The sequence below is a fragment of the Phyllobates terribilis genome, unplaced genomic scaffold, assembly GCF_046119375.1.
Source record: "Phyllobates terribilis strain yellow unplaced genomic scaffold, ASM4611937v1 Scaffold_7__3_contigs__length_470593459, whole genome shotgun sequence".
In the NCBI taxonomy this organism is placed as follows: Eukaryota; Metazoa; Chordata; class Amphibia; order Anura; family Dendrobatidae; genus Phyllobates; species Phyllobates terribilis.
Genome location: NW_027362767.1, coordinates 187,289,159 through 187,311,494, shown reverse-complemented (window position 1 = coordinate 187,311,494; position 22,336 = coordinate 187,289,159). Strand labels below are relative to the sequence as shown.

The following is a 22,336-nucleotide window of genomic DNA, read 5'->3' as shown; positions in this document are numbered from 1 at the left end:
GATGACCTAATAACTCTTGCCACCCGGATTGACCTACGGTTCCAGGAACGTGCCAAAGAGGTCACCCGTGAAAAGGGGCTTCCACGTCTGGTTCCTACTTTTCTGAAACCCGTCACTCCTTCCGTTTCTCCCCAGGTACACTCTCCTGAGCCTATGCAGGTCGACCAGACCAAGATGGTCAAATCCCGTCAGGACTTTCGCCGTGCCGAGGGGAGCTGCTTCTACTGTGGCAGTAAGGAGCATCGGATCCGTGCCTGCCCGGAGAGGTCGGGAGAACGCCTGTGTCTAGGTTCGCTCAGAGGACTTGATCTAGACAAAAATAAATCCTCTCCATCCCTGCTGCTGTCTGTCTCAATCATCTGCGGGGAGAATCGTTATTCCGAACTAGCCCAACTTGACTCTGGAGCAGCCGGAAATCTTATTTCACTGTCCCTGGTGGAGAAATACCGCATCCCCACCAAACCTCTGGCTGTACCCTTGTCTGTTGTTGCCGTGGATGGGGGCCTCTTATCTCGTCCCATCCAATTCATCACCGAATCCATTACTCTGCAAGTGGGTATGCTGCATTCAGAGAGTATCTCCCTTCACGTTCTGCCTGGACTCTCTCACGCCCTCTTGCTAGGTCTGCCTTGGCTCCAGAGACATGCACCCGTGCTTGACTGGCAAACCGGAGAAGTCCTTCGCTGGGGACAAGACTGTCATAAAACCTGTCTGGTTCCCGTCCATTCCGTCCGTCCCTCTCCTATCCCAGCTAATCTACCTGGACTTCCGATTCCTTATTGGTCTTGTGCTGATGTCTTTGATATGGAGGAGGCAGAGACATTACCACCTCATAGACCATGTGACTGCCCCATCGATCCCGCCAGAGTAATGCAGGTGGCCCCCGAGAGTCTAAATTGTCTCCCTCCTGGTAAGACGTTCGTATCGGTACCTGATCGAGAGAGGATCCTACACTGGGGTCATTCGTCTAAACTAGCTGGCCACGCCGGTCAGAAAAAGACCCTCCAGCTTATTACCCGGCACTACTGGTGGCCTAACCTGCACAAGGATGTTATGGACTTTGTTTCTGCCTGTGTGTCCTGCGCCCGCAACAAGGTTCCGAGACACCTGTCGGCCGGCCGCCTTCTTCCTCTGCCAGCACCTGCTGCCCCCTGGCAGCATATAGCGATGGACTTCGTAACTGATCTGCCCGTCTCTGCCGGTTGTACGGTCATTTGGGTGGTCGCTGACCGCTTTTCCAAGATGGCTCACTTCATTCCCCTGCCAGGTCTTCCGTCTGCACCCGAGCTGGCTAGAGTCTTTATCCGCCACATCTTCCGTCTTCATGGCCTGCCCCGTCACATCGTGTCGGATCGTGGGGTACAGTTCACTTCTCGTTTCTGGAGAGCCACTTGTAAATTGCTAGACGTCACTCTGGACTTCTCCTCCGCTTACCACCCACAGTCTAATGGTCAAGTGGAGCGGATCAATCAGAACCTGACCAGTTACCTCCGGCACTTCGTTAATGCTCACCATTCTGACTGGGTGGATCTCCTGCCATGGGCCGAATTCTCGTACAACAATCACGAGAGCGAGTCTTCCTCCATATGGGAGAGTACCCGGTCCGCACTCCTTCTGTCATCCGAGCGTTTGAAAAGGCACGCTGACAAAGGACGTCTGGATCCTCCTCAATTCCGTCCTGGGGATAAAGTCTGGCTCTCGTCCAAATATGTCCGGCTCAAGATCCCTTCCTATAAGTTGGGGCCTCGGTTCATCGGCCCACTGGAGGTTATCAGTCAGATCAACCCGGTGGCCTATAAATTGAAACTCCCGGCCAACTTACGGATCCCTAACTCTTTCCATGTATCTCTCCTCAAACCTGTGGTACTTAACTCTTTTTCTAAGTCTACAGGTACGCCTCTTGCTCCGGTTTCTGCTGAGGACGAGTTTGAGGTAGAGAACATTCTTGCCACCAAAAGGGTAAGAGGAAAGACCTTTTTCTTGGTAGATTGGAGGGGGTTTGGTCCTGAGGAGAGAACGTGGGAGCCCCGGGAGAATATCCATGCCCCTCTCATCCTAGCTAAATTTCTGTCTGGCCTAAAAAAGGGGGGGCCTAAAGGGGGGGGTACTGTAGCGCTGGCGTCCCTGCCCTCTGCTAGGCAGGGACGCTGCTCCCCTCACCGCTCTGCTGTCAGCGCGCGCTCCGTCCCGGCGTCCTCTCCCCGCTCTGCTGTCAGCGCGCGCTCCGTCCCGGCGTCCTCCTCCTGCTCTGCTGTCAGCGCGCGCTCCGTCCCGGCGTCCTCCTCCTGCTCTGCTCTCAGCGCGCGCTCCTTCCCGGCCCCTGTGCTTAGGGCGCGCGCGCGCTTCCCTCCTCTTAAAGGGGCCGCGCGCGCCGCCCTAAAGAGTCCCCGGCCAATGGCCGGAGGACTTCATCATATATAAGGCACCTCCTCCAAAATGGAGGTGCCCGAGCAATGTTGTTTGCACCTGTGTCTCACCTGTGCTTCAGCCCTCAGGTCCCGTTGCCAGTTACCTGCCAGTTTCCTGCTAGTTACCTGCCAGTCACCTGCCTGATTCCTGCCTGAATACTTGTTACCTGTCTGCCAGTCTGAGGTCCGACGGTCTGCCTTACTACTCCTGTCAGTCTGTCTAAAGGACCAGCCTGCCCGCTCACCTGGGAGCGCATATCAGCTACCTGCCTGCTTGCCTGAGGTCCGACGGTCTGCCTTACTACTCCGGTCAGTCTGTCTATGGACCAGCTTGCCCGCTCACCTGGGAGCGCTTCTCCGTTATCTGCCTGCTTGCCAGCCCGGAGGCTCCGTTGTCACGTGCTGTGACCACCAGCTATCTCAGAGACTCTTGCCCGCTCACCTGGGAGCGCATCTCCGTTACCTGCCTGCTTGCCAGCCCGGAGGTCCCGTTGTCACGTGCCGTGACCACCTGCTATTCCAGAGACTCTCGCTTGCTCACCTGGGAGCACACATCTTCCATCTGCCTGCTAGCCTACCCGGAGGCCCTGCCATCACAGGTCGTACCTACCCCTTACCCAGAGACTGCCCTGATCACTTGCCGTAACTCCCTGTCCGTTCACCCAGAGACTGCCACCCGCTCCCTTACAAGGGCCGCCCCCTTGTATAGTAGCTCAGAGGTTCCGCCTCCCGGACCCGTTACATACTTAACAAAAAAATGTGAAACAACTGAAAATATGTCTTATATTCTAGGTTCTTCAAAGTAGCCACCTTTTGCTTTGATGACTGCTTTGCACACTCTTGGCATTCTCTTGATGAGCTTCAAGAGGTAGTCACCGGAAATGGTCTTCACTTCACAGGTGTGCCCTGTCAGGTTTAATAAGTGGGATTTCTTGCCTTATAAATGGGGTTGGGACCATCAGTTGTGTTGTGCAGAAGACTGGTGGATACACAGCTGATAGTTATACTGAATAGACTGTTAGAATTTGTATTATGGCAAGAAAAAAGCAGCTAAGTAAGGAAAAACGAGTGGCCATCATTACTTTAAGAAATGAAGGTCAGTCAGTCCGAAAAATTGGGAAAACTTTGAAAGTGTCCCCAAGTGCAGTTGCAAAAACCATCAAGCGCTACAAAGAAACTGGCTCACATGAGGACTGCCCCAGGAAAGGAAGACCAAGAATCACCTCTGCTTCTGAGGATAAGTTTATCCGAGTCACCAGCCTCAGAAATCGCAGTTTAACAGCAGCTCAGATTAGAGACCAGGTCAATGCCACACAGAGTTCTAGCAGCAGACACATCTCTACAACAACTGTTAAGAGGAGACTTTGTGCAGCAGGCCTTCATGGTAAAATAGCTGCTAGGAAACCACTGCTAAGGACGGGCAACAAGCAGAAGAGACTTGTTTGGGCTAAAGAACACAAGGAATGGACATTAGACCAGTGGAAATCTGTGCATTGGTCTGATGAGTCCAAATTTGAGATCTTTGGTTCCAACCACTGTGTCTTTGTGCGACGCAGAATAGGTGAACGGATGGACTCTATATGCCTGGTTCCCACCGTGAAGCATGGAGGAGGAGGTGTGATGGTGGGGGGTGCTTTGCTGGTGACAATGTTGGGGATTTATTCAAAATTGAAGGCATACTGAACCAGCATGGCTACCACAGCATCTTGCAGCGGCATGCTATTCCATCCGGTTTGCATTTAGTTGGACCATCATTTATTTTTCAACAGGACAATGACCCAAAACACACCTCCAGGCTGTGTAAGGGCTATTTGACCAAGAGGGAGAGTGATGGGGTGCTACGCCAGATGACTTGGCCTCCACAGTCACCAGACCTGAACCCAATCAAGATGGTTTGGGGTGACCTGGATCGCAGAGTGAAGGCAAAAGGGCCAACAAGTGCTAAGCATCTCTGGGAACTCCTTCAAGATTGTTGGAAGACCATTTCCGGTGACTACCTCTTGAAGCTCATCAAGAGAATGCCAAGAGTGTGCAAAGCAGTCATCAAAGCAAAAGGTGGCTACTTTGAAGAACCTAGAATATAAGACATATTTTCAGTTGTTTCACACTTTTTTGTTAAGTATATAATTCCACATGTGTTAATTCATAGTTTTGATGCCTTCAGTGTGAATGTACAATTTTCATAGTCATGAAAATACAGAAAAATCTTTAAATGAGAAGGTGTGTCCTGTATATATCTCGTAACCGCTTGTATATATTGTACCTAGCATCGCTCTTTTGAGTAAATCTATAAAATTTATAAGCTTGCTTCACATTATCCAAAACCCGGAACTCACGGAAGTTGTGAGGAAGGATCAGGGGCACGTGGCTCCGATCTGGGTTTGTGACAGTGTCATCGGATCCAGCCGGACCCCTGCTGCACATGGAGACCAAATACAGTGGCCCTAGGGGTTTCCGAACGGCTGTGCTGCGTATCTCCCTACCCCTATGTGCTAGACTGGGCTGGGACCCAGGCTGACATTCCCCATGTTCTTGGTATTTTGAAAATCTATTTGGTGTATGGCTGGGGTGTATAGTATTTCCATAACTCAATATGGAATCACAGCTGTCTAACACAAAGGGACCGCATGGCTTGGATCTACAGGGGGTCTTCCTGTTGTAGCCCACCAGCTAGCTGCTGGGGGTTTAACTCCTTGGTTTGAAGCTGGCTAGGTGAGATTTTTGTCACTCACTGTCTCTTGGCCTCCTCCCCCCTCCTTGGCTGCAGAAGTGTCCAGTTACAACTGTACATGTAAGGTCTTGATAACCCTATGCCAAATAGGATACAATGATTGACATGGAATTATATCTCCAATATTCTTCAATCCAGTAATCGTGCTGACCTTCGGAATAACGTTACATAAGTAATCATGCTGACCCCAGAATAAAGTTATCCCTGTAATTGTGCTGACCCTCAGAATAAATTTAACTTTAAAATTGTGCTGGCCCCCAGAGTAAAGTTATCACTGTAATTAAGCTCACCCTCAGAAGAAAGTTACCTCTGTAATCGTACTGACCCCCAAAATAAAGTTAACCCTTTAATCGTGCTGATCCTAGAATAAATTTATCCCTGTAATCATGCGGACATTCAGAATAAAGTTACCTCTGTACTCGTGCGGAGCCCAAGAATAAAATTATCCCAGTAATAGTGCCAACGCCGTAAATACAATTATCCCTGTAGTCATGCTGACCCTCAGAATAATATTACCTCTGTAATCGTTCTGGCTCCCAAAATAAATTTACCTCTGTAATGGTGCTGACTCTCAGAATAAAGTTACCTCTGTAACTGTGCTGACCCCAAAAATAAAGTTACCTCTGTTACCGTACTGACCCTCAGAATAAAGTTACCTCTGTAACCGTGCTGACCCCCAAAATAAAGTTACCTCTGTAACCGTGCTGACGCCAAGAATAAAGTTACCTCTGTAATCGTGCTGACCCCCAGAATAATGTTACCTCTGTAATCGTTCAGGCTCCCAAAATAAATTTACCTCTGTAATGGTGCTGACTCTCAGAATAAAGTTACCTCTGTAACCGTGCTGACCCCTAGAATAAAGTTACCTCTGTAACCGTGCTGACCCCCAAAATAAAGTTGTTCCTATAATCGTGCTGACCCCCAAAATAAAGTTACCCCTGTAACTGTGCTGACACCCAGAATAAAGTTACCTCTGCAATCATGCTGACCCTCAAAATAAAGTTACCTCTGTACTCAAGCTGACCTTCAGAATAAATTTACCTCTGTAATCGTGTTGGCCCCCAAAAGAAGGTTACCTCTTTAACTGTCTTGTCCCCCAGAATAAAGTTATCCCTGTAATCGTGCTGGCCCTCAGAATAAAGTTACCTGTGTAACCGTGCTGACCCCCTAAATAAAGTTACCTCTGTAACCGTGCTGACCCCCAGAATAAAGTTACCTCTGTATTCGTGCTGATTCCCAGAACAAATTTACTTTTGTAATTGGGCTAACACTCAGAATAAAGTTACCTCTGTAATCGTTCTGGCTCCCAAAATAAATTTACCTCTGTAATGGTGCTGACTCTCAGAATAAAGTTACCTCTGTAACCATGCTGACCCTCAGAATAAAGTTGTTCCTATAATCGTGCTGACCCCCAAAATAAAGTTACCTCTATAACCGTGCTGACCCCCAAAATAAAGTTACCTCTGTAACCGTGCTGACCCCCAAAATAAAGTTGTTCCTATAATCGTGCTGACGCCCAAAATAAAGTTACCCCTGTAACTGTGCTGACACCCATAATAAAGTTACCTCTGCAATCATGCTGACCCTCAAAATAAAGTTACCTCTGTACTCATGCTGACCTTCAGAATAAATTTACCTCTGTAATCGAGTTGGCCCCCAAAAGAAGGTTACCTCTTTAACTGTCCTGTCCCCCAGAATAAAGTTATCCCTGTAATCGTGCTGGCCCTCAGAATAAAGTTACCTGTGTAACCGTGCTGACCCCCTAAATAAAGTTACCTCTGTAACCGTGCTGACCCCCAGAATAAAGTTACCTCTGTAATCGTGCTGATCCCACAATAAAGTTACCTCTGTAATGGTCCTGACCCCCAGAACAAATTTACTTTTGTAATTGGGCTAACACTCAGAATAAAGTTACCTCTGTAATAGTTCTGGCCCCCAAAATAAAGTTACCTTTGTAATCTTGCTGACTCTCAGAATAAAGTTACCTCTGTAACCATTCTGACCTCCAAAATAAAGATGTCCCTATAATCGTGCTGACCCCCCAGAATAAAGTTACCCCTGTAATCATGCAGACTCCCAGAACAAATTTACCTTTGTAATCGGGCTGATCCTCAGAATAACGTTACTTCTGTAATCGTTCTGGTCCCCAAAATAAAGTTACCTCTGTAATCGTACTGACCCTCAGAATAAAGTTACCTCTGTAACCGTGTTGACCCCCTAAATAAAGTTACCTCTGTAACCGTGCTGACCCCCAAAATAAAGCTGTTCCTATAATTGTGCTGACCCCCAAAATAACGTTACCCCTGTAACTGTGCTGACACCCAGAATAAAGTTACCTCTGCAATCATGCTGACCCTCAAAATAAAGTTACCTCTGTACTCGTGCTGACCTTCAGAATAAATTTACCTCTGTAATCGAGTTGGCCCCAAAAATAAGGTTACCTCTTTAACTGTCCTGTCCGCCAGAATAAAGTTATCCCTGTAATCATGCTGGCCCTCAGAATAAAATTACATCTGTAATCGTGCTGGTCCCCAAAAAATAGTTACATCTGTATTCGTGCTGACTCTCCGAATAAAGTCACCCCTGTCATCGCGCTGGGCAGGGGCGTACCATCCATAGCGGCAGCCCACACAGCTGCTATGGGGCCCATGAGCCAGGGGGGCCCGACGTTAAACAGCAGCGGACCCCTCCATCCCCCTATCATAATTTCAACAGTATCTGCATCCTTGGGGTGCAGATAGTTGAAAACAACCAGGATCAGTCAGGAACCTCCAGAGGATTCGGTGGGCCCGGAGTTGGGAGAAGAACCACCTCTTCACCTCTGGCTGCACTAATAAGTCCGGCAGCGCAGAGGATGACTCACTGCTCTGTAAGTGCAGGCGAGGAGGTTCCGACCATCAGCTCCAGCAGAGCAGAGTTGCTGCTTACAACATGGCGCCTGCTTTCCTGGATGCGTCCCCTGCTTTGTAGCTTACTGCTCCGCCCTCCACCTCCTGCTTTCAGCCCTGCAATTAAAGCAAGAGAGCTCTGCAGTCGGGCCCTGGGGCATACCTCCCAACTTTTGAAGAAGAGAAAGAGGGACAGACCATGCGCACACTGTGGCAAATTTTGGCCAAGCCCCTGGCCACACCTCAATCCACGCCCATTTACCATTTTTCTCCCCTGGCAGGAGTTGTCTGTATAACGCACAAATATGCGTCAGTATAATGCACCCCCTTCACAAACGCGTCTGTATAACGCACCCTAGTCACATACACGTCAGTATAACGCACCCCCGTCACATACACGTCAGTATAACGCACCCCCGTCACACACGTGTATGTATAACGCACCCCCGTCACACACGCGTCTGTATAACGCACCCCCGTCACACACGCGTCTGTATAACGCACCCCCGTCACACACGCGTCTGTATAACGCACCCCGTCACATACGCATCTGTATAATGTAACCCCCGTCACATACGCATCTGTATAACGCACCCCCGTCACACACGTGTATGTATAACGCACCCCCGTCACACACGTGTATGTATAACGCACATACGTGTATGTATAATGCACCCCCGACATACAAGCGTCTGTATAACGCACCCCCGTCACATACACATCTGTATAATGTAACCCCCGTCACATACGCGTCTGTATAACGCACCCCCGTCACATGTCTGTATAACGCACCCCCGTCACATACGCGTCTGTATAACGCACCCCCGTCACATACGTGTCAGCATAACGCACCCCCGTCACACGCGTCAGTATAACGCACCCCCGTCACATACGCGTCTGTATAACGCACCCCCGTCACATATGCTTCTCTATAACGCACCCCCGTCACACACGTGTCTGTATAACGCACCCCCGTCACATATGTGTCTTTACAACGCACCCCCATCACATACACGTCAGTATAACGCACCCCCGTCACATATGCGTCTTCATAACGCACCCCCGTCACATACACGTCAGTATAACGCACCCCTCGTCACATACACGTCAGTATAACGCACCCCCGTCACATACACATCAGTATAATGCACCAGTCACATACGCGTCAGTATAATGCACCCTTGTCACATGTCTGTATAACGCACCTCCATCACATAAGCATTAGTATAATGCACCCCTGTCACACACGCGTCAGTGTAACGCACCCCCGTCACACACGCGTCTGTATAACGCACCCCCGTCAGACACACGTCTCTATGACGCACCCCCGTCACATACACATCAGTATAAAGCACCCCCGTCACATACGCGTCTCTATAATGCACCTCCGTTACATACATGCTTCAGTATAACGCACCCCCATCACACACGCGTCAGTATAATGCACCCTTGTCACATGTCTGTATAACGCACCCCCCTCACATACACGTCAGTATAACGCACCCTTGTCACATGTCTGTATAACGCACCCCGTCACATACGCATCTGTATAATGCACCCGTCACATATGCGTCTGTATAACGCACCCCCCTCACACACGCCTCTATAACGCACCCCCGTCACACACGCGTCTGTATAACGCACCCCCCTCACACACGCCTCTATAAAGCACCCCCGTCACATACACGTCTGTATAACGCACCCCGTCACATACGTTTATGTATAACGCACCCCGTCACATACACGTCTGTATAACGCACCGTCACATACGCGTCTGTATAACGCACCTCCGTCACATACGTGTAAGTATAACGCATCCCGTCACATACGCGTCTGTATAACGCACCCCCGTCACATACGTGTCTGTATAACGCACCCCCGTCACATACGTGTCTGTATAACGCACCCCCGTCACATACGTGTCTGTATAACGCACCCCCATCACATACGTGTCTGTATAACGCACCCCCGTCACATACGTGTATGTATAACGCACCCCGTCACATACGCGTCTGTATAACGCACCCCCGTTACATACGTGTATGTATAACGCACCCCCGTCACACACGTGTATGTATAACGCACCCCCGTCACACACGTGTATGTATAACGCACCCCCGTCACACACGCGTCTGTATAACGCACCCCCGTCACACACGCGTCTGTATAACGCACCCCCGTCACACACGTGTATGTATAACGCACCCCCGTCACACACGTGTCTGTATAACGCACCCCCGTCACACACGTGTCTGTATAACGCACCCCCGTCACACAAGCGTCTGTATAACGCACCCCCGTCACACACGCATCTGTATAACGCACCCCCGTCACACACGCGTCTGTATAATGCACCCCCGTCACACACGCGTCTGTATAACGCACCCCCGTCACACACGCGTCTTTATAACGCACCCCCGTCACGCACGTGTATGTATAACGCACCTCCGTCACGCACGTGTCTGTATAACGCACCTCCGTCACACACGTGTCTGTATAACGCACCCCCGTCACACACGTGTCTGTATAACGCACCCCCGTCACACACGCGTCTGTATAACGCACCCCCGTCACACACGTGTCTGTATAATGCACCCCCGTCACACACGCATCTGTATAATGCACCCCCGTCACACATGTGTCTGTATAACGCACCCCCGTCACACACGCATCTGTATAATGCACCCCCGTCACACACGTGTCTGTATAATGCACCCCCGTCACGTCTGTATAACGCACCCCCGTCACACACGTGTCTGTATAATGCACCCCCGTCACACACTGTCTATATAACGCACCCCCGTCACACACGCATCTGTATAACGCACCCCCGTCACACACGTGTCTATATAATGCACCCCCGTCACACACGCATCAGTATAACGCACCCCCGTCACACACGTGTCTATATAACGCACCCCCGTCACACACGTGTCTGTATAACGCACCCCCGTCACATACGTGTATGTATAACGCATCCCCGTCACACACGTGTATGTATAACGCACCTCCGACATACAAGCGTCTGTATAACGCACCCCCGTCACACACGCGTCTGTATAACGCACCCCCGTCACATACGCATCAGCATAACGCACCCCCGTCACATACGCATCAGCATAACGCACCCCCGTCACATACGCGTCTGTATAACGCACCCCCGTCACATGTCTGTATAACGCACCCCCCGTCACATACGCGTCTGTATAACGCACCCCCGTCACATACGCATTAGCATAACGCACCCCTGTCACACACGCGTCAGCATAACGCACCCCCGTCACATATACATCAGTATAATGCACCAGTCACATACGCGTCAGTATAATGCACCCTTGTCACATGTCTGTAAAACGCACCCCCATCACATACGCATTAGTATAATGCACCCCTGTCACACACGCGTCAGTATAACGCACCCCCGTCACACACGCGTCTGTATAACGCACCCCCGTCAGACACACATCTGTATAGCGCACCCCCGTCACACACGCGTCTCTATGACGCACCCCCGTCACATACACATCAGTATAAAGCACCCCCGTCACATACGCGTCTCTATAATGCACCTCCGTCACATACATGCTTCAGTATAACGCACCCCCATCACACACGCGTCAGTATAATGCACCCTTGTCACATGTCTATATAACGCACCCCCCTCACATACACGTCAGTATGACGCACCCTTGTCACATGTCTGTATAACGCACCCCCGTCACATACACATCTGTATAATGCACCCGTCACATATGCGTCTGTATAACGCACCCCCCTCACACACGCCTCTATAACGCACCCCCGTCACACACGCGTCTGTATAACGCACCCCCCTCACACACGCCTCTATAACGCACCCCCCTCACACACGCGTCTGTATAACGCACCCCCCTCACACACGCCTCTATAAAGCACCCCCGTCACACACGCGTCTGTATAACGCACCCCGTCACATACGCGTCTGTATAACGCACCCCCGTTACATACGTGTATGTATAACGCACCCCCGTCACACACGTGTCTGTATAACGCACCGTCACACACGTCTGTATAACGCACCCCCGTTACATACGTGTATGTATAACGCACCCCCGTCACACACGTGTCTGTATAACGCACCCCGTCACATACGTGTCTGTATAACGCACCCCCGTCACACACGTGTCTGTATAACGCACCCCCGTCACACACGTGTCTGTATAACGCACCGTCACACACGTCTGTATAACGCACCCCCGTCACACACGTGTCTGTATAACGCACCGTCACACACGTCTGTATAACGCACCCCCGTCACACACGCGTCTGTATAACGCACCGTCACACACGTCTGTATAACGCACCCCCGTCACACACGTGTCTGTATAACGCACCGTCACACACGTCTGTATAACGCACCCCCGTCACACACGCGTCTGTATAACGCACCGTCACACACGTCTGTATAACGCACCCCCGTCACACACATGTCTGTATAACGCACCCCCGTCACACACGTGTCTGTATAACGCACCGTCACACACGTCTGTATAACGCACCCCCGTCACACACATGTCTGTATAACGCACCCCCGTCACACACGTGTCTGTATAACGCACCCCCCGTCACATACGTGTCTGTATAACGCACCCCCGTCACACACGTGTCTGTATAACGCACCGTCACACACGCGTCTGTATACGCACCCCCGTCACACACATGTCTGTATAACGCACCCCGTTACATGTCCCCAGTGGGGGCGCTGTTTCCCACGCTGGGTGCTGCGCCCGGTCCGGGACATCAGCCAATCAGTGAGTGAGAAGGACTCGTGTCCAGGGCGCAGGGAGGAAGTGCCCAGTCACGGCTGCACTCCTGGCCGCTCTCACCCGGCAGTGGGCGGAGCAGGCACCGAGGGGCCGGGCGTCACACACAAGGAGGAAACTTTCTTGTGTTTGGGCTGAGGAGTAGGACGAGTGTGTGAGTCCCGCTCCGGAGAGCCGCACGTAGTGTGCACAGCCCCCAGCACGGTCCGGCTGCTCACAAGTCTCTGTCCCCCGCTGCTGGCGCCGGCAGAGCCGCAGTCATGAGGAGCCGCAGCAACTCCGGGGTGCGCCTGGACCGATACGCCCGGCTGGTGCAGCAGACCATCCTCTGCCACCAGGTGAGCCAGGGGTCTGTCTGTGGGGGTCTCCACCCCTGGGGAGGGGGGTCTCTCTGTGGGGCTCTCCACCCCTGGGGAGGGGGGTCTCTCTGTGGGGCTCTCCACCCCTGGGGAGGGGGGTCTCTCTGTGGGGCTCTCCACCCCATTCTCCCGGGTCTGCTCCCCCCCCCGCCCATTCTCCCGGGTCTGCTCCCCCCCCCGCCCATTCTCCCGGGTCTGCTTCCCCCCCTGCCCATTCTCCCGGGTCTGCTTCCCCCCCTGCCCATTCTCCCGGGTCTGCTTCCCCCCCTGCCCATTCTCCCGGGTCTGCTTCCCCCCCTGCCCATTCTCCCGGGTCTGCTTCCCCCCCGCCCATTCTCCCGGGTCTGCTTCCCCCCCGCCCATTCTCCCCGCCCATTCTCCCGGGTCTGCTCCCCCCCCCCCCCTCCCGCCCATTCTCCCGGGTCTGCTCCCCCCCCCCCCCCTCCCGCCCATTCTCCCGGGTCTGCACCCCCCCCCCTCCCGCCCATTCTCCCGGGTCTGCTCCCCCCCCCTCCCGCCCATTCTCCCGGGTCTGCTCCCCCCCCCCCTCCCGCCCATTCTCCCGGGTCTGCTCCCCCCCCCCCTCCCGCCCATTCTCCCGGGTCTGCTCCCCCCCCCCCTCCCGCCCATTCTCCCGGGTCTGCTCCCCCCCCCCTCCCGCCCATTCTCCCGGGTCTGCTTCCCCCCCCCTCCCGCCCATTCTCCCGGGTCTGCTTCCCCCCCCCTCCCGCCCATTCTCCCGGGTCTGCTTCCCCCCCCTCCCGCCCATTCTCCCGGGTCTGCTTCCCCCCCCCTCCCGCCCATTCTCCCGGGTCTGCTTCCCCCCCCTCCCGCCCATTCTCCCGGGTCTGCTTCCCGCCCATTCTCCCGGGTCTGCTTCCCGCCCATTCTCCCGGGTCTGCTTCCCGCCCATTCTCCCGGGTCTGCTTCCCGCCCATTCTCCCGGGTCTGCTTCCCGCCCATTCTCCCGGGTCTGCTTCCCGCCCATTCTCCCGGGTCTGCTTCCCGCCCATTCTCCCGGGTCTGCTTCCCGCCCATTCTCCCGGGTCTGCTTCCCGCCCATTCTCCCGGGTCTGCTTCCCGCCCATTCTCCCGGGTCTGCTTCCCGCCCATTCTCCCGCCCATTCTCCCGGGTCTGCTCCCCCCCCCCCTCCCGCCCATTCTCCCGGGTCTGCTTCCCCCCTCCCGCCCATTCTCCCGGGTCTGCTTCCCCCCCCCCGCCCATTCTCCCGGGTCTGCTTCCCCCCCCCCCCTCCCGCCCATTCTCCCGGGTCTGCTTCCCCCCCCCCCTCCCGCCCATTCTCCCGGGTCTGCTTCCCCCCCCCCCTCCCGCCCATTCTCCCGGGTCTGCTTCCCCCCCCCTCCCCTCCCGCCCATTCTCCCGGGTCTGCTTCCCCCCCCCTCCCCTCCCGCCCATTCTCCCGGGTCTGCTTCCCCCCCCCTCCCCTCCCGCCCATTCTCCCGGGTCTGCTTCCCCCCCCCCCCTCCCGCCCATTCTCCCGGGTCTGCTCCCCCCCCCCCCTCCCGCCCATTCTCCCGGGTCTGCTTCCCCCCCCCCCTCCCGCCCATTCTCCCGGGTCTGCTTCCCCCCCCCCTCCCGCCCATTCTCCCGGGTCTGCTTCCCGCCCATTCTCCCGGGTCTGCTCCCCCCCCCCCCCCCTCCCGCCCATTCTCCCGGGTCTGCTTCCCCCCCCCCCCCCTCCCGCCCATTCTCCCGGGTCTGCTTCCCCCCCCCCCCCTCCCGCCCATTCTCCCGGGTCTGCTTCCCCCCCCCCTCCCCCTCCCGCCCATTCTCCCGGGTCTGCTTCCCCCCCCCCCCCCCCCCGCCCATTCTCCCGGGTCTGCTTCCCCCTCCCGCCCATTCTCCCGGGTCTGCTCCCCCCCCCCCCTCCCGCCCATTCTCCCGGGTCTGCTTCCCCCCCACCCATTCTCCCGGGTCTGCTCCCCCCCCCCTCCCGCCCATTCTCCCGGGTCTGCTTCCCCCCCACCCATTCTTCCGGGTCTGCTTCCCCCCCCCCCTTCCGCCCATTCTCCCGGGTCTGCTTCTCCCCCCCCCCCCTCCCGCCCATTCTCCCGGGTCTGCTTCCCCCCCCCCCTCCCGCCCATTCTCCCGGGTCTGCTTCCCCCCCCCCCCTCCCGCCCATTCTCCCGGGTCTGCTTCCCGCCCATTCTCCCGGGTCTGCTTCCCCCCCTCCCGCCCATTCTCCCGGGTCTGCTTCCCCCCCTTCCGCCCATTCTCCCGGGTCTGCTTCCCCCTCCCGCCCCCTCCCGCCCCCTCCCGCCCCCTCCCGCCCATTCTCCCGATTCTGCTCCCCCCCCCCCCCCTCCCCTCCCGCCCATTCTCCCGGGTCTGCTTCCCGCCCATTCTCCCGGGTCTGCTTCCCCCCCCCCCTTCCGCCCATTCTTCCGGGTCTGCTTCCCCCCCCCCCTTCCGCCCATTCTCCCGGGTCTGCTTCCCCCCCCCCCCCTCCCGCCCATTCTCCCGGGTCTGCTTCCCCCCCCCCCCCCCTCCCGCCCATTCTCCCGGGTCTGCTTCCCCCCCCCCCCCCCCTCCCGCCCATTCTCCCGGGTCTGCTTCCCCCCCCCCCCTCCCGCCCATTCTCCCGGGTCTGCTTCCCCCCCCCCCTCCCGCCCATTCTCCCGGGTCTGCTTCCCGCCCATTCTCCCGGGTCTGCTTCCCGCCCATTCTCCCGGGTCTGCTTCCCGCCCATTCTCCCGGGTCTGCTTCCCGCCCATTCTCCCGGGTCTGCTTCCCGCCCATTCTCCCGGGTCTGCTTCCCGCCCATTCTCCCGGGTCTGCTTCCCGCCCATTCTCCCGGGTCTGCTTCCCGCCCATTCTCCCGGGTCTGCTTCCCGCCCATTCTCCCGGGTCTGCTTCCCGCCCATTCTCCCGGGTCTGCTTCCCGCCCATTCTCCCGGGTCTGCTTCCCGCCCATTCTCCCGGGTCTGCTTCCCGCCCATTCTCCCGGGTCTGCTTCCCGCCCATTCTCCCGGGTCTGCTTCCCGCCCATTCTCCCGGGTCTGCTTCCCGCCCATTCTCCCGGGTCTGCTTCCCCCCCCCCCTTCCGCCCATTCTCCCGGGTCTGCTTCCCCCCCCCCCCTTCCGCCCATTCTCCCGGGTCTGCTTCCCCCCTTCCGCCCATTCTCCTGGGTCTGCTTCCCCCCCCCCCCCTTCCGCCCATTCTCCTGGGTCTGCTTCCCCCCCCCCTTCCGCCCATTCTCCCGGGTCTGCTTCCCCCCCCCTTCCGCCCATTCTCCCGGGTCTGCTCCCCCCCCCCCCCTTCCGCCCATTCTCCCGGGTCTGCTTCCCCCCCCCCCCTTCCGCCCATTCTCCCGGGTCTGCTTCCCCCCCCCTCCCGCCCATTCTCCCGGGTCTGCTTCCCGGGTCTGCTTCCCGCCCATTCTCCCGGGTCTGCTTCCCGGGTCTGCTTCCCGCCCATTCTCCCGGGTCTGCTTCCCCCCCCCCCCTTCCGCCCATTCTCCCGGGTCTGCTTCCCCCCCCTTCCGCCCATTCTCCCGGGTCTGCTTCCCCCCCCTCCCGCCCATTCTCCCGGGTCTGCTTCCCCCCCCTTCCGCCCATTCTCCCGGGTCTGCTTCCCCCCCCTTCCGCCCATTCTCCCGGGTCTGCTTCCCCCGCCTTCCGCCCATTCTCCCGGGTCTGCTTCCCCCCCTCCCGCCCATTCTCCCGGGTCTGCTTCCCCCCCCCCCTTCTGCCCATTCTCCCGGGTCTGCTCCCCCCCCCCCCCTCCGCCCATTCTCCCGGGTCTGCTTCCCCCCCCCCCTCCCGCTCATTCTCCCGGGTCTGCTTCCCCCCCCCTCCCGCCCATTCTCCCGGGTCTGCTTCCCCCCCTTCTGCCCATTCTCCCGGGTCTGCTTCCCCCCCCCCCCTCCGCCCATTCTCCCGGGTCTGCTCCCCCCCCCCCCCTCCCGCCCATTCTCCCGGGTCTGCTTCCCCCCCCCCCCTCCCGCCCATTCTCCCGGGTCTGCTTCCCCCCCCCCCTCCCGCCCATTCTCCCGGGTCTGCTCCCCCCCCCCCTTCCGCCCATTCTCCTGGGTCTGCTTTCCCCCCCCCTCCCGCCCATTCTCCCGGGTCTGCTTCCCCCCCCCCCCCCCCTCCTGCCCATTCTCCCGGGTCTGCTCCCCCCCCACCCTCCCTCCCGCCCATTCTCCCGGGTCTGCTCCCCCCCCACCCTCCCTCCCGCCCATTCTCCTGGGTCTGCTTTCCCCCCCCCCCCTCCCGCCCATTCTCCCGGGTCTGCCTGTGGCTGAATATAGCCCCCGCCGCAGGACTTGTCAGACCCGGCCTGAGATCATATATCCAGAAGGCTGGCTCGCACTGTTTCCGTGTTCACCAGTCATCTGCTCAGAAGGGGAATCCTGAGCCGATAGTTTCCATCTGTTCTGGAGGTGGCTCAGTCTGGACCCGTAAAGGAGTGTTGGCTGATTATGAGCTGATCTGAGATTATTATGGGTCTTTTCACAAGTGCCGACAAAACTATATATAAAAGACTGAATCACATGGGTTAAAACTGCGCTGCCATCGGAAGGATGATTTCAGTTTATTGGTCAACTCGCTTCGATGTCTCAAACTTCTCATGCCACGCTGGCCAGTAACCTGTCCCAGGGTTTCGCCTTGCCTCGGTACCCAGCTGATGACCTCGGATCCACCCATCAGAATTGGTGATGTCACAGCTCACCTCCTCCTCCTGTACAGTGACAGGTGACACCTCTACCCACCTGATAACACCCAATCCACCCATCACAATAGGTGATGTCACAGCTCACCTCCTCCTCCAGTACAATGACCTTTGCACATGATCAGTAGACTCTTCAATACAAATATATAGGATCCAAATCTGACTGTTACTGTTATGTACAAATGTTATTTCCTGAAACAAAAGGAAGTATAAGTGTAAAAAGCCACAGTGGCTGGTGTGACTATTGTAAGATTTCTATTTTATTTTCAGGGCTGTGGAGTCGGTACGCCAAACCTCCGACTCCCTCATACACGGCTCATGTGTAAGTGATAAATTTATTGCAGCACAAATTCATCTCAGCTAAAAGTCCAGATCCTGAGATCAGGAATAGGACAGACATTTATAGGACATTTCATAACTTTCCCAAATTCTTATGAATAAAATATTCCCCACAAACTGCATTGAACTGGCAGAAGTTTCCCTTTCTTGGTCTTGTTTCAGAGAATATGAATCAGAACAAAAAAAACTTTTTCTCCACTCATGGTTATTGGTTGGGTGAAGCTTTTTATTGTGTTTTTCTCTTTTTAAATCTTAATGACAACCAAAAACATCCAAATGACCCTGATCAAAAGTACACATACCCCAGTTCTTAATACCGTGTGTTGCCCCCTCTAACATCAATGACAGCTTGAAGTCTTTTGTGGTAGTTGTGGATGAGGTTCTTTATTTTCTCAGATGGTAAAGCTGCCCATTCTTCTTGGCAAAAAGCCTCCAGTTCCCGACCCGCCCGTCCATCCGTCCCCTCCGCTCGTGGAGCCCGGCCGCTGACGAGGCCCGTACCCCTGCATGTACTCGTGGAGCCGACTGCTGACGAGCCCCGTACCCCTTGCGCGTGCTCGTGGAGCCCGGCCGCTGACGAGCCCCGTACCCCTTGCGCGTGCTCGTGGAGCCCGGCCGCTGACGAGCCCCGTACCCCTTGCGCGTGCTCGTGGAGCCCGGCCGCTGACGAGCCCGTACCCCTTGCGCGTGCTCGTGGAGCCCGGCCGCTGACGAGCCCCGTACCCCTTGCGCGAGCTCGTGGAGCCCGGCCGCTGACGAGCCCCGTACCCCTTGCGCGTGCTCGTGGAGCCCGGCCGCTGACGAGCCCCGTACCCCTTGCGCGTGCTCGTGGAGCCCGGCCGCTGACGAGCCCCGTACCCCTTGCGCGTGCTCGTGGAGCCCACCATTCTGACTTGCTGATGCGCTTTTCTTTCCTGATTTTTCAGAACCCAGTGACCGGCCTGTTACCTGCGAGCTGTGAGCATAGAGACGCATGGGTGCGGGACAACGTCTACACCATCCTCGCTGTCTGGGGGCTCAGTCTCGCTTACCGGAAGAACGCAGATCGGGATGAAGACAAAGCCAAAGCCTATGAGCTGGAGCAGGTACGATGTGTTCTAGACCTTCCTGTATTCTATTCTATGGCCGGGGTTACTAATGGTCCCGCGTCATGTTATGGACACTGGTGTGCAATGGTCTACATAGTGCTGTCATGTGGGCGCTCCCTAGCATCTACACAAAACCAGATCCCACTCTGGGGTCTTCTTTGCCCACTCTGGGGTCTTCTTTGCCCACTCTGGGGTCTTCTTTGCCCACTCTGGGGTCTTCTTTGCCCACTCTGGGGTCTTCTTTGCCCACTCTGGGGTCTTCGTTAGAGAAGCCTTGTTTGCATGAAGCTGGCACTTTGAGTGTTGTGTACTGGGGAATGGAGGAGATGATGGGTGAGTGTGTGCCACCGCTGAGGGTGGTGTTGTAGTGCTTTCCTCGGACACTGTCTTACCATCGCCGTCTTTCTGACATGTGCTGGGCTGGGTGTAGCATTTCACATTCGTTCCCCTGGTAAAGGTCAGTGTCAGTCTCGTGTGTCAGACGGTGACCACTAGGTGTAGGAGTTTACAGACTGGCATCTTGAAAGCAACTTAGTGCAAACATTTGCTGGTTATTTTATTTCAAGGCCGCCTGCCATCGGATTCCTACTGCACAAAGCGCGGTCAGCATGATCAGGGCCGGCTGCAGGATCACAGCCAGGTACATGTATATAGAGTGAAGGTTTGTCCGCGGACCATATGCAGAAACAAGATTAGAACAGCGAAGCCGCTGGTCAGATTTTCTTTGTGTTCTAGTTGATGGACGGGTCTCTGCCACGTGTGCCGCCACGTGTGCCTAACAAGAGGCCGGGCACCACATGTAGCAACTAGTTGACTCATTTTTTCCCCTCCCCTTGAGACAGGGGTCCACCCCATCAAGGACAGGAAACCGTCTGAAATAAAAGGGCGGTAACTCTCCCTCGCTTTAGTTGGTTTCCTGTCCTTGATGGGAACCTGTCTGGAAGAAGATGCAGTTTACTTGGGTCTGTTCTGGTGTGGAAGAACGGGCGCCAGCCTGTGCATCGGGTTCCAGGCTCCAGAAGCGGCGTCTGCAGCTCCCCTGGGGGGCCTGTGTCCAAGAGGGTGAGGCAGGCTCCGGCTTCCCGCAGACCGCTGCGCCGCCCTACCCCTGCCGCACACTCCTCCGTTGGACTTCCAGGTATGACGCGCCTGACGGTGCGGTGCACTCTGGGGGAGGCGAGCCAAGCGACGTCAGGGGCGGCGCCTGATCCCAGATGGCGGCGCCCTGTGAATTTTTCCCGGCCGTTTTTTTTTTTTAAGCCTCGGCTGGGGGTGAGGGCTCAGGGGGGTGGGCGCTTGAACCGGAGGAGGTTCTGGACGGCCCTATTTAAAGGGGGGGTGGTTTTCCTAGAAGCGCTGCTCATGCTCCAGCACGTAGGTCTTGGTAAGCCATGGCTGACCTGGACAGTCAGGAGCAGCAGCTAACCCCCCCCCGCCTCAGCAACGGAAGAGGCCGACTGACGCCTCTCACATGGAAGCCGCTCAAGCCATCATAGTGGCAGCCACAGGAGTAAGGTGACAGACGTCTCTGAACCATCCAGAAATTAATCATCGCATATTGCTCTACAGCTTCCGAATCCGGTACCCGTTTGTGACTTCAGGGGTGAGTGATCTTTGTGAATGTCACCTTTTAGTAATGGGAAATCTCTTATGTGCTTCCTTCTGTAGGAGCCTAAGAGGAGTAGCACCAAGCTAAAGCACAGGATTTGTGCCCTATGCCAGATTCCCCTTCCCATAGATTGGCAAAAACACCTTTGCTCAAGCTGTATTAATAAAACCATAGCGGAAAGTTTCTGGATTTTGCATCCAATCTAAAATCCATAGTTCACGCAGAGCTTCAAGGGTCCCTAAAGTGGTTACTTAGAGGGAAGAAAAAAATCCCATAAGGATATCTCCTTCGACTCTGATTCCTCCCAGTCCGAGGATCTATGGCTAAGTGATTCGTCGTCCTCCTCTTCATTGGGTAACGGTAGACCCTATTTCCCAATTGAGGGTATGGACAAATTGGTTAGAGTGATCAGATCAACCATGGGTTTGAGGGAGGAAAAAGCAGCCAAATCCCGTGAAGACACTATGTTCGCGGGCCTTGGAGAAAAAAGAAGACGCTCCTTTCCAGTAAACCCTAAAAGTCAAGGCCTCATTGACCGAGAATGGAGGAAGCCGGAAAGATCAGGGGCCTTACCCTCCTTCTCTAAAAGAAGATATCCCTTTGAGGAGAAGGACTCTGAGCCTTGGGATAAAATCCCCAAAGTTGACGCGCCAGTTGCCATATCATCCAAAAAAACATCCCTACCCTTGGAGGATTTGGACGTCCTAAAAGATGCCCTTGATAAAAAAGCTGACTCCTTTCTACATCACGCATGGGAAGCTGCTGCAGGGGACTTGAAGCCTGCGGTAGCGGGGACTTGAAGCCTGCGGTAGTGGTGACTTGAAGCCTGCGGTAGCGGTGACTTGAAGCCTGCGGTAGCGGGGACCTGTGTTGCAAGATCTCTCATGGTGTGGCTCCAACAATTAGAACACCAGCTTAGGGATAAAAAGATCCCTAGGGATAGAATCCTTTCTAATCTGCCCCTAATGCAGGCCGCTTCAGCCTTCCTGGCAGACTCTTTAGCGGACTCAGTTAGACTCTCTGCTAGATCAGCAAATTTGTCTAATCCTGCCAGACGGTCCTTGTGGCTCAAGGGTTGCCCGGGTGACCTACAGTCTAAACATAAGTTATGATCCCTACCCTGTGACGGCAGACTCCTGTTTGGCCAGAAGCTGCACTACCTTTTAGAGAAGGCTTGTGATAGTAGCAAAGGTTTCCCAGGATTCTCGGGGGACTCAAAAAGATTTAGTTTTCGGAGAAGAAAATTTAATCGGGGTCGCCCTCCAGGAGACAGGAGAAGATGGGAGTCCAAATCAAAAAAAGGAGTCAGGCTGTATGTTTGGAGGACCATCCTCCAATACTAAGAAATCTTCCCAATGACGCCAGGCTGGAGGTAGGGGAAAGGCTTTCCCACTATTCCAGCTTGGGAAACCATT

The 22,336-nt window shown here is 55.5% G+C and overlaps 1 protein-coding gene across 2 annotated transcripts in view; it reads left to right on the top strand.

Annotated features, from left to right (window-relative positions):
- Nucleotides 1-12,805: 12,805 nt before the first annotated feature.
- The window catches only part of PHKA1 (phosphorylase kinase regulatory subunit alpha 1), a 262,039-nt gene continuing 252,508 nt past the window's right edge, over nt 12,806-22,336 (top strand). For both annotated transcript variants that reach the window (XM_073639602.1, XM_073639601.1), the window contains exons 1-2: nt 12,806-13,167; nt 19,151-19,309. In XM_073639602.1, the coding sequence (XP_073495703.1) occupies nt 13,090-13,167; nt 19,151-19,309 (237 nt within the window). In that variant the 5' untranslated portion in view covers nt 12,806-13,089. The remainder of the gene's footprint in view (nt 13,168-19,150; nt 19,310-22,336) is intronic.